Below are 13,307 nucleotides of genomic sequence, written 5' to 3' on the forward strand. Positions count from 1 at the left end.
AAACCCACAAGTAACCCAGAGGGTCACTTTAGTATATAGACACATTGAAACTCTCAGAATGAAAATTTTAGAGTGAGCAAATTCTTACTTCCATGTCCGAGGTCATATCACAGAGTTATATTTTGGTTTGTTTTTTGGTTTTTTGTTGGTTTTTTTTGGTTTTTTTGGTTTGTTTGTTTGGGTTTCTTTCTCAGAAAGTTAAAAAAAAATGCTTCCACCCTTAAATCATGGCAAACTCAGGGATAAAAAAGGAAACAAAATCCAGCTCCTTATAAGGTTAGTTTCCATTATATATAAAGTAATTTTATGACCAACAAAAAACTGTGGTGCACATTGAATTGCCTGTGAGGCTCACAACAGAGACAGGAAAGTGAAAGGACTGAGTGAACAGAAATTAAGGGCAAGAGCACATACCAAACAAACCAACCTTTGTGTTGCAGTAAATTAAAAATATATTGAGTGCTTATAAGAAGTTCAAAGGAGGTACATAATGTGGAGGATCTTGGCTCCTCATTGCTTCTTACATTTCCTCTTGCCCCATCTTTGGATGTGATCTCAGAGGTCAGATTACGAGGAGCACAAACTCTCCTGAAGCCAGCGCCTCATTCTTGGCAGGACAAAAGAGAGGCAGTTGGGTTGGCAGCTTTGAAGTTGCTTTCGGGCCTGTCACATGATGTTGCTGCCAGGAGGCTATCTCAGCTGTTGAAATAATTCCTCTTGATTTGGCTGTCACTGAGAAAAAAGTTAAGCTTTCTTCTGTGTTTGAACGAGGCTGCACAAATCTCTTGAGTAAGAGCTTTTATATGAAAAGAAAATGGGGAATCCCAATTGCCTGTATGAGTCTGAAATGCTCTGCATATTCACAGCTCAACCTCCACTTCTGTCATGAAATGTACAGTTGAACATGTGGGGAAAAAACCTCCTGCACTGAGTAAGCCTGATTTTTATGCTCCTGTTTCTTCAGCATCCTTGGACCTTCTCTTACTTTTGACAGGCAGTCAGGGTTTGATCTTTCCCTACTGGACTGCCATGAGCTCCACCAAGCTCTCCTCAGTAAGAAAGTAGCATATGCAAGAAAAAGTCAAAAATTGTTAGTTTTGTGATACAGCTTACCATTAAAGACAAGTGTTTTATTTTAAAAGATCTTATTTTAAAATATATATACTTTAAAACCCTTATAGGGGAAATTAAAGGACACAGTCTTGCAAACAAATGAGTGAATTTACTCAGATGAGTAGACCCTCCCATTATGGACCCAACTGAGTGAGGTTAATCACAAAGATTAATAGTTTAATATATGCATTTACTTGGGAGATGAGGCAAAACAAATATTTTGAGAAGCCATTAATTTTAACTGGCATATTTCTGCGGCATTACTTCAGAGCTGAATTTTCATGAAAGAATTTAGGTTTCTAGGGGTTTCTCCCTGATGTTTCAACTTACAGGACCAAAGAATTTATGTGCTATACTGTGCCTGTGGTTGGAAAAAATTGATTGTGGTCCATCAGAAAGTAAAAGATCTGCATGAATAGGTTTTTTGTACATATTTTACATGCTATTTGTCCTTGTGCTTGGATAAAGGAAAAGGTAGTATCAGGATAGTGAATATTGTGATTCTAAATTAAGAATTTTAAAAATGTTTCAAGTCCTCTCCAGTAAAATTGAAAATGCTGCAATCATTCTTTTGAAGTCAAATTGTGCCAGAAGTTCATTGGGAACACTCAGAAAATGGTACTTGGTCCTTACTGGTGGAAAATAAACATTCCATTTGGTGTTACGATATAATTGTGAGGATATTACTATGTTGGTGATCCAAATATTCATTGTTACAGTGCTGAGATCATGGAATTGTAGAATGGCTTGGGTTGGAAGGTTCTTTAGAGATCACCTAGTTTCAATCCCCTTGTAGTGGGCAGGGATGCCTTTCATAGGATCAGGCTGCTCACAGCCCTCTCCAACCTGACTGTGAACACTCAGGGATGGGGCATCTACAGACTCTTTCAGCAACCTGTTCCAGTGTCTCACCACCTTCACAGTAAATCTCAAATCTAATCCAGACCTATTCTCCTTCATTTTAAAGCTGTTCCACCTTGTCTTATCCACCTGCTCTTGTAAAAAGTTTCTCTTCATCTTTCTTGTAGGCTGTCTTCAGGCACTGAAAGGCCACAGTTAGGAAACCCCAATGCCTTTTCTTCTCTAGGCTGAACAATTCCAATTCTCCTAGTCTTTCCTCAGTCCTTCTAATCATTTTGGTGTCCTTCCTCTGGACTGGCCCCAGCAGTCCTCTGTGCTGGGACCCCAGAGCTGCTGCAGCCCTGCAGGTGGGGTCTGAGCAGAGCAGAGGGGCAGAATCCCCTCCCTGGCCCTGCTGCCCACGCTGCTCTGGATGCAGCCCAGGACACCTTTGGCTTTCTGGGCTGGGAGTGCACACTGACAGCTCGTGGCCAGCCTCTCACCCATCAGCACCACCAAGACCCACATACCATGTTTTTTCTGTTTGTTTAGTCAGCTGTATTTTTGGTGAAAGGTCAGTTCAATGTCAATTTATCAGTGTTTTGTAATACATTTAATTTTGGTTAGCAAAGGGCCATTTTTCCAAGTCTCTAACTATGCCAAATTTGTTGCCCAAATTGACCAGAGAAAAACAGTCTAGCAGACTTTCTGCATTTGTCTTTCTCTGCTGTGGTTTCTGATCTGCCTCATGTGAAATAACCAACAGAGCTGGCATCTCCATTTCTGTGGCCATGGCCATCATAGTGCTTTCAAAAGACATTTTCATTACATCTTTGTATATGTTTAAACCATCATTCCCTTTGAGGAGTGCATGTAAACACTGACAGTCCACCAGTGGCAACATTTTTGGTCCCTGCATCTCCTCTGGGATTTGCTTGGGAGTTTCTTGGTATCTCTTCTCCTTACAAAAAGAAAACACAGGTGTAAGAAAGTCTTGGCCCAAGGACTTGAAAAGATGGCCCAAAGTAACTGTTTGACTCAATAATGAAACAAGTGTGTCAGTAATTGTTTTTGGTTGTTTAAAGTGGTGCTGTAATTTATTCCAAGTGCACTGAGATGTATGTCACTCTTAGGGGGTATCCTATCCCTCTCCATCAGTGACTGACCCTACGCTCACGGCAGAAGCACTGGATCAGACCATTGCCGCATTTGACACGGTGGAGGATCTGCTCAAACACTTTAACCCGGACTCCTGGCAAGAAGATCTTGAGAACCTGTACACAGACAGTGGGCATCATTACCGAGGCAGGAGCTACCATGACAGGAAGTCCAAAGGTAGGAAAAGACTTTGGGACATACACATACTTTGGGACAAGGGCAAGGTACCACCTATTAAAACCAGGGATGTGTCGTTTAATCCTTAATCGATTTCTAGGTAGGATCTCACTTGAGAAATCAGACTGAAAGCTTCCCTTTTTTAAGATAAATTCACAAATAAAAACACAGATCCACATATAAAGACAGATGGTTCTCAGCTTTACCCTCTTAAGCATTTCTTTGTGTGTAAAGCGTGGGGCTCCTAATTACCTGTGTTATCATCCTTCTTTAAATACCCTGCTTAGGGACTGTTCTCTGTTGAGTGAGGAATAATCACTTTTATCACATTGTGCTTAGGGAAGCATCTGGTGCAGACACCTGTATGTGCAGCTGTTTTTTTAGGATGTGAACATCTCACTGTTTTTCACTATGTTGGCAGGGAACATTGTTGTGGTTTAACATCTTTGTCTGTAATTGAGCAAAGCACACATTTCTGGGTTAAGTTTCTTGTTTCCTTCTGTTAGTTCAAATCATCCACCAAATGGTAAAGCAAAGGGGAGTTTAACTGGCAGTACAAAGCCATAAGGATAAAGAAACTCTATTGAGAAGACACAGTTGTGCTCTGGGGCAACCATGCACTGAAGGGCCTGATGAAATTGCCCTTCATGAGCAGTATAGACGTAGGAGGTCTGTTAGGATTCTCCATCCCTGTAGTTTTCACAGAAGATCTGGAGTGAAGAATTTTATTTGATTCCTCTTGTTGTAATCTATTTTCAAGTTGTGTATTCACATGCATTCTTCTTTATAACTTTAAAATTATAATTCCCAAATCACAGTTCCAATCCTGTGTAATCTACCATTTATTTACATTTCAGATCCCACCCCCATACATTAAGCAGGGAGGGAGGGAGAATTGTAGTTCAGTGTTTGTAACATACTTGTTATCAAATTATGAGGCTTTGGTTTTAAAAGTGATGTATAGACTGCATTAGTATTAGGGAAAACTGTGTCAAGAAGTGTTCCCAGGCCCCAAAAATACAGTCACCATATTGCTGTTTCTGGGCATGAACCAGGATCTGGCAGAGGCCACCTGCCATTCATGTGTCTACCTTAGCTTGGAGAGTAAGAGATGAATGGTAGGAATGTGGGCTGTCCTGTGGCTCTTCTCCTTGGAGTAGGAGGATAATCTCATTATTAACTGTATTAGGAGACACAGTACTGGTGTACAATTTCCAAGACAGGTTGGCTTTCTTTGTTTCTGGGCTCAGCACTTCAAAGGAATCTGTGATAAAGCCCTGAGCACCCATTCAGCAAAAAGTAAACTGCTTTACTCCCTCTTGGCACCTCAAAAATTTCAGGTAACCACCACAGCTGTTGCTGGGGAAAAATTTCACCAAAGTGTTACTGCATGACTTTCAAGAGTGCTTTGATCCTTATGGGGGTGTGTGGAACATGATCTGTTGTGTCCCTTATTCATCCAAGCTGGATTTGGCACCAGTAGATATGTATAAAAAAGAAATGAAGGGTCTGCTCTGCATTTAATAGAAGCTGATTAGAATCCTGGATCCTGTACTGATTCTATTCTCCAAAAATCATTTCATTCTCAGATCATATTTGGCCCACTATCCCTTATATTTAAATAACCACATAAATATAAAATAGCATTTGATGCTCTATTGATGATAATTATGCAGGCTACAGATTGACCTGTATATATATACCTGTACAGGTATCAGATTGACCTGGTAGTGCTCAGAAAATTCAGATGCATAACACTTTTTCCATTTATTATAAATACAATTCAGCTTCTTGTGTAGCAAGAAACTAAACAGATTTCCAGTTACAATTTTAATACTTGATTTTTTTTGAATAGGATTTTTTTGTTGGTAGTGGTTTGGTTACAGGAAAAAAAAAAAAAAGAAGTTTAAAAACAATTTTCCTTTTGTTTTCAAACTAAAGGCCAAATTCCCTGACTGTTAGCAGCTCTCTGGGCTGAGGTACCTCACCATAATGAAATCTTTTTAAACTTTCAGTTAAGAATTTTTATTTAGTTATAAACTTCTGACAAGATTAAAGTCTTGTTCTTGGAGGATGTGAGGAGTAAGAAATAGCTTTAACAAATCCTTAAATTGGAAATGCTTGGTGGCTTTTAAACACAGACAGTGTGGATCTCTGAGGAATGTTTATAGGCACTGGGGTCACCTTGCAGCAAAGAGAGCAGTAGATTATATCATAATTTATTTCAGATACCTATCTGTTTCGGCTTACAGCTTGAGCTTTATTTTTTTATCCAAAGTTAGAATAGCCCTGAGGCAGGTAGGAACAATTTGATGTAATCTCTGCCTATCTTTCACAGCATTTTCAGATCACGTCATATAAATGGCATAAATTAATCACTAATAATTTCACTCCTATCCAACCTTCTGCACATACCAAACTCTGGTACAAATGAGCTAAAAGAGGCAGTGTTGCTGAATACTAATTCTGATAGCAGGGATAGGTGATAAATTATATTTAAATGGTGTGTTTTCTTAATTTGCCTGTTAATAATCTACAAATATCAAGATCAGGCAAATAAGAAGACAGTATTTTATCACAGATGAAACTCACAGAATCAGGGAATAGATGAAGTGGGAAGACACCTCAAGAAGTTAAATGCCCCTCCTCAAGGCAGGGTCATCAATAGAAGGTTGCCCATGACCATGTCAAGTCAGTGTTTTAATATCTCCAAAAATGGAGGCTGCTCAGTCTCTCTGGAACCACTCTCTGAACAAAGATAAACAAACAATAAGTGGTTTCCAACATTTAAATATTTTCCTAATGAGTTTCCTTCTTTATATGTTTTCCTGTGTTAAAATTTGAGTCCAGAGCCTTTTGTTCTTTCAAAGTACACTCCAGCTCCATCTTTGCTTCCTCCCACCGTTGCTTTGTTGATGGACCAAAGCAAACTGTATGAGGTTCAACAAGGCCAAGTGCTGGGTCCTGCCCCTGGGTCACAGCAACCCCAGGCAGTGCCACAGGCTGAGGGCTGTGGCTAGGAAGATGCCCAGTTTAGAAAGGACCTGGGGGTGCTGGTGACAGCAGCTGAACGTGATCCAGCAGTGCCCAGGTGGCCAAGAAGGCCGATGGCATCCTGGCCTGGATCAGCAGTGGTGTGGCCAGCAGGAGCAGGGCAGTGACCGTCCCCCTGGACTCGGCACTGCTGAGGCCACACCTCAAATGCTGTGCTCAGTTCTGGGCCCCTCAGTGCAAGAAAGACATTGAGGGGCTGGAGTGTGTCCAGAGAAGGGCAGCGGAGCTGGGGAAGGCTCTGGGGCACAAGTGCTGTGAGGAGCAGCTGAGGGAGCTGGGGGTGTTTAGCCTGGAGAAAAGGAGCCTCAGGGGGGACCTCATCACTCTCTGGAACTGCCTGAAGGGAGGGTGCAGCCAGGTGGGGTCGGCCTCTTCTGCCAGGGAACAAGTGACAGGACAAGAGGAGATGGCCTCAAGTCACACCTAGGAAGATTTAGATTGGATATTGGGGAAAATAATTTCACAGAAAGGGTTGTCAGGCACTGGAATGGACTGCCCAGAGAAAGTGGTGAGTCACCATCCCAGGAAATGTTCAAAAAGTGTGTGGATGTGGATGTGGCATGTGGGAATATAATTTAAAGATTATTATGGCAGTGCTGGATTTCTGATTGTATTTTTGATGTCTGAAGGTCTTTTACAGGCCTAAAGAATCTATGATTTTTTGTATTTGTATACATTAATATATGCATATACAGATCAGTTCCTTCCTGGATATGTCTTGCAAGTACCTGAAAGTCGAAGAGTGTGTGGATTAAATCTGTATTTATGGTAACTCCATTCAGTCTACAAAATCTGATCTCACACCTCTACAATACTGATGCAATTCTATTGAGTTAAGTGCATTTCTTTCTGTTGAAATCAAAATTGCATTTCTGTTGAAATTTCTATTGCATTTCTCGCTAATGAAGTGAGATACTGGTATGAAATGTGTCTCACTAACTAGCACATGAAATTTGATGTATGTTCAGCAAGGTTTGCTGTTGACCATTCCAGTGAAAGGTGACTGTAAAATCCCAGAGCAGTCCAGACTGGCATAACAGGACAGAAAAGAGAGGGAGAAGACACATAAAGATTTTCACAATTCTGGAATGATAGGCCTCGTATAAGCTATAAACTGTGGTGTACACCTACATGAAAACATGATAGACATTTCAGATAACCTCTGCAGTTGTAAATATTAAGGTTTGCTACCAACTGCTGCATTTTAGAAACTCTGAAAGTACAAATATTCAGCTTTATGTTCATCCTAGCCTCTTAAAAAAAAATAATATCATACCAAAGTATATACTTTAAAATAATTCCTTTTACATTGCTGTAATTTATTGCTGACCTGAGTGACATAGTAATTTGGTTATTACATATACATATATATACATATACATATATTATATTACATGTGTCCAAAAAGGTATCACTGGCTATTGGGTTATTTAATACTGTTCATGGCTAGAACACAGGTAAAGAAGTAAAGATCCATGCTTCACAATTATGATGATCTTCTTCACAAACAGGTTTCTATTTTTCTGGAGAGTCATAAGGAGAGTTCAGACATGTTTCAAGGAAGCTTTTTCATCCTAGTTTAAGTTTCTGAAAGCATGAATTTATCTGGTTAATAGTATTAGAAGAGCATCTAATACCATTGTAAACAATCAGCAACAATCGAGCCATCAATTAAACATTATTTAACTTTTCCCACATACTTGTTTTCAATTATGTTTTGCTGTTGTCTCTGATTTTTTACCTCCCATTGAATAAGGTTTTTAAATTCCAAAAAGACCTCCAGCTGTGAAATGGCTTATGTACAAATGAAGAAAGAAAGGAAAAGGGACAAGTTCACTGTTCCTCATCATAGAAGTAAATCCAAATGTCATGGGGCTGATACCCAAAGAAAGGAGTTGTCTTTAGGAAGGAATAGAGTGTTCTGTTTTGTTTTCCCATAAATAAACCTTGGAAACAGGAACACATGTAGATAGATACATTTGGGTAATTAACAAGACTACCCCTGCCTCTAAGCTCATTTTCTTTTTAGGAAATAGTACACAAAAAGCCTTTGGCTATCAGAGGAAATTAATCAGGTGGGACATTCTTGCAATAGCATCTGTCTGCAGTGACAGCTTTACAAGTTAAATAAATAAACACTTGCTGGCAGAACCGCACTGCTCTCTGGAAGGGGAGTAGTGAGGTCAGACAATGGTTCTTCACAGAATGTTTCTGCTGTTCATTGCCAAATCAGTTCCCAAGATCAGTCAAGTTTCACCATGTCCTTTACAATAGTTTCTAATTCTCATTACTTAAAATGGTCTAGCAAGAAGTTAAAATTTTAATGTTATTTCTCAGAGGCTTGCAAGCACTGGCCAGTAAATTACTGCAAACGTCCATGCACTCTTCCTTGAAAGATTCTGGGACAGCTGCCAGCAAGTTTCAGTGCACCAGACAGGGAGTGCAGGCATCACAAATGCTGAATGCTCGCTCATGCACGGCAAATTTGAATATTCCAAGTACATGGAATACCTTCTTAAATACCTGATAATTTAAAGTATTCCCTGTGCTTAAAAAGCCAGACTATTTCCCCCACCCTTCTTCAGTTAGGAACCAAGTTGTCTGTTGCTTTCAAACTGCACACATTCATTCATTTCACAATCTAATTCAGATCTACATTCCTACCTTCCCCCTCTGTGACAAATGAGATTTTCCCTCACATGTTACACGATGTAATCGTTGGTCACTGCAGTGAAAGATTTTCTTATTAAACCCTTTTTTAAAATGCTAGTGAAACTTACAGCATGTTATTTATCACTGAAATAAGCTGCTCTTTTCCATTGATTTCAATGAAGCTGTGTCCAATAGTTTGGCCTGCTTTTGCTACTTGACCTGTACCACAGCTGATAATTGGTTTGCCAGTCCATAATAGGCCTATATATTTTGCCCTTTGTTCCATGAAAACAGCTATAATCCTACTGAAATCTTGATCTTTTCGTTCCTCTAAAATAATAGTTGCTGTATTGAGGAAGTTTGTCTTAGTGCTGTAAAGTAAATGGAAATTGCGTGATCTTCTTAGCTCCTGTGAGAAGGATTTAGACAGCTCCCAAGTTTTCAGGTATATTTAACAAATTGCTTATTGTGATATCATTAAGCATGTGCAGTGGAACAGTGAAAACCATCAGCCATATGTGTTGAAGTCTAGAAGCCACAGGGTTTGGTCTAAATTTGGTATGGAGAATAATTTCATCAATGTCAGAGCGTTTATATGATTCAACCAGCAGAAGATGTGACTGGGAAATTACATTTCATTTGTTATTGCCATATAATTGTTAGGATATCATTATGTTGGTAATCCCAGTGTTCACTGTTATATTATTGAGATCATAAAATCACAGAATGGTTTGGATTAAAAAGGACCTTAGAGATCATCTAATTCCAATGCCCTTGCTATGGACAGAGACACCAGATATGTTGCTCAAAACCTATCCAACCTAGAACACTTCCAGGGATGGGGCATCCACAACCTCTCTGGGCAGCCCTTTCCAGTGTCTCACCAGCCTCACAGTAAAGAATTTCTTCCTAATATCTAATCTAAACCTACTTTTTTTCATTATGAATCAATATCCCCTTGTCCTTGCCCTGAAAGTCCCTCTCCATCTTATTTGTGAATTTTCCACCTCAAGTTCAGCCACACCATAGCTTCAGTCATATACAGCACTAGTCTGAATGTCGTTCATGGACATATACAGAGCCTCTAGTTTACCCGCAGATCTTTTGCAGTATTGACCCCAGCATTACCCTGTGGAGAATACAAATACTAGCCAGCTACCAATTGTGCTTCAAATTGCTGGCCATTTTCCTCATGCCTCTCAGATACTCCAGTTATCTACTGAATTTATAGTCCACCTATTCCATTATATCTCAGAAATCTGGCGGCAAGGATGCTATTCATCACTTTCAAAAACCAGCAGATGCTTCTGCTGCTTTCACCTCATCCAGCAAGACAGATGTCTCATCAGAGCTGACTCTGAAGTTTGTCTTGTTAAATATATTCTCGATGTTCCAAATCATCCCCTTGTCTGTCATGTGCCTGGGCACTGCTTCCAAGATTTCCCCCTTCATTTTATCATGGGCTGACCAGTCTGCAGCTGCCCAAATCCTGCTTGCCTTGCTTGTAGGTGGCTTGGACATGCAGCATAGGAATATCATGGCAAGGCGGCTGCCATCTCTTACACCTTCACTCTGCTCTGTGACTGATGCATTAAAAAAGTGTAGAACATTCAGCTATGATGATGTTAAGACCGTGTGTGAATTTTGAATAGATAAAGTGTTAAAAGCAACCCTAACAGACCATCTATCTCTTTAAAATTAATCAATGACCAGCCGAAGAAGCTTTCTCCTCAATCTTTAAGGCCTCCCCTTTTCAGAATAAAACATGACATTAGCTGCAGTCTCTGATTTCAGTGCCTACCTCTGATTAAGATCACAGAATCACAGAATATTTTGATGAATGCTTCAAGGTAAATACATGCCATAGAGCTATGTGAAATGATTTTAAGCAGAGGATTTAAGGGAAGGGAGGGGTAAACATTGGGCCCCAAGTATCCAGTTTAGTGGTCCATCTCTTTTATGTTTCCCTTAGTTTTAAGCTGTCTCTGATGAAGACATTCTATAATAATACTTGGGAATTATTTTCATCCAGTCTAAAAGACTTTTTAGTTCTAGTTTTAAATTAAGGACTCCAGTGGTTTCAGTCCTTGATAAGTAAAGCAGCTGGATTTCACACCAATCACACCAAGGCTCAGTTACATTTTAGTCACAGCAGTGAAGTGATGCATGAAACCGTCTGTACTGTAAAATCTCATTGTTATATGGATAAGGAAATGGACTAGCTCCTGACAGTAAAACAACCCAAAGACAGGAAAAAATGCATATTGAAGCTTTCAGGAGAGAGAGTTGTTCAGAATAAAATGTGTTCTTTTGTTAGGGAGCAATAAACCATGATCTAGAGCTTAGGATTTAATTAGGCAATGGGAACTGTTCTTGTGTGTCAGTGTGGTGCTACCAGAGTACAGTATACACTGTTCACAGAGTACACTGCATGCTCACCTTATTCTCACCAAGCACTGCAGTTCTGTAGAGCAGGGTAAAAAAGAGTGTAGGTGTTTACCTCCAATTGAATTTTAATGGAGGATGACTTTTGTGCCTCTTAAATTGTTTATTTAGGCTTTTCTTCTCTGCTTGACATTACTTATTTTCATGTTTTCAACATCACTAAAATAAGACTGTTTATCCAAGTATCTCATAGATGTTCCTCTGGATTACTGTAGTGTCAGTGTGGATGATCCAGGTTTTCCCCTCAAACAATCTCTTTAGTGATGAAGGCAGAAAGTTTCCAGCCCTCTTCTTCCTTCAGTAGTTTTTTTTTCTTCATATCAGTTGGCTGAAATGAGTACTAGCCTGATAGTGTTTGCTTTACCAGTTAACAAAGCTGATGGCAAAGGTCCTGATGAGAATGTTTAGAGGTGTGGGAAACACTTCCCTGTGGAAAGAATTAACCTGAAGCCTGCAGTGAGAAGAGGTGGCTTTGAAGAATAACAGTGGAGAAGGAAATATCATCTGTTAAAACAAAGAAATCAATATACTCTGGACTTGCCAGTCCTGGCTAAGGACACTCACAGTGTATTTTTCTCTTAGTGAATGAGTATACCACCAGTCCCATTGATTTTGTGCTTATAGCAGGAGGATGATCTATACCTCTTTTGGAGAGATGCTAGCTCTCTGGAGAGCTTCATGGGGGGATGTATCATAATTGCTATAAAATAGCACTTTATCTGCTAAATTCCCATTGACTGAGATAACACCTTGTCAGGAAAGTGAATCTGCTATGATTTTCTATAATAGCACTTCTGACATTTATGTACCCTTGCCTCTTGCATATCAGCCTTGTGAATATCTCCAGGTCAAAATGTAAAGGTGCATGATATTTACAAATCAACAGCTTTTTCAAAAATTAACTTAGTGATGTTGACAATGCCTGAGTCTCAGAAAATATGAAGTGTCTTTGTTGTAAGTTTTCACATATTTGTATTAAAGCACAAACATAAGTGTTCTCAGAACCAGAGGTTATGTTGACCCATTAAACAGGCCCTGGAAATCTGATATGTTCACAAACCAGACTGTTACCTCAGTTCTCATCTGAGCCATCCCTATTTTCCTGTTGATGCTTTTGTTAGCAAACACTGTTTGGAGTCAAGCTCCACACAAGCTCACATGTCCCCCACTCCTGAATGAATTACTGACCTCTGAACTCTTAGTTGGTGGACCGAATCCTAAGGAAAGAAGAAGACAAAAAAAGAAGGAAAAAGAAATCTATTTCTATTAGAAAGAGAACTCATTAAATCTGTTTCTTTCCTCTGTGTCACAATTGTGGAAAATATATTTATAAAAGCGGGTTTTTGTTTTGTTTTTGCTTTACAAGCTAAAGCTAGAAACAGCATTTAAACTCACATTTGATAGTCTATAAGTTATTTTTATGGCTGGCTTTACCACTTGTTTACATGACAGATCGCAGATACTAGGCATTTAAACACCAACCAACTACTGGCATTCAATGGGCCTATTAATTTTAATTGTATTTATTTGTATGCCTATTATAGTAACATTTACCAGATGAAATTAATACTGCTTAGATTGGTTTCTCCATCTAAAAATGAATTATCTAAATTCTATTCATAAGCAGTACAGACAGGCAACTTGAGAAAGTCATGCAGGCTGTCCTAAAGGCTCTTGCCCAGGAAGGGATGAATCACTCTCCAAAAATGTTTCTCTACTGACCACAGGAAATGCCTTGTTTTTGCACATAATAAAAAAGTAGATCTTAGCATCTAAGTAAGGCAGGTGTAAACAGAGGGAGGGAAGAGAGTAGCAGAAGTGGAATCTCTTGCCCAAGGATCCAACAATGAATGACAAAGCAAATAAGA

The 13,307-nt window shown here is 39.5% G+C and overlaps 1 protein-coding gene across 4 annotated transcripts in view; it reads left to right on the plus strand.

Moving 5' to 3' along the window:
- Window positions 1–13,307, plus strand: part of PDGFD (platelet derived growth factor D) — a 139,537-nt gene that overhangs the window by 111,694 nt on the left and 14,536 nt on the right. For all 4 annotated transcript variants that reach the window (XM_086881982.1, XM_086881984.1, XM_086881983.1 and 1 more), the window contains one exon: window positions 3,087–3,288. In XM_086881982.1, the coding sequence (XP_086738108.1) occupies window positions 3,087–3,288 (202 nt within the window). The remainder of the gene's footprint in view (window positions 1–3,086; window positions 3,289–13,307) is intronic.

This window comes from Cyanistes caeruleus, chromosome 3, assembly GCF_971803275.1.
Source record: "Cyanistes caeruleus chromosome 3, bCyaCae1.hap1.1, whole genome shotgun sequence".
Classification (NCBI taxonomy): Eukaryota; Metazoa; Chordata; class Aves; order Passeriformes; family Paridae; genus Cyanistes; species Cyanistes caeruleus.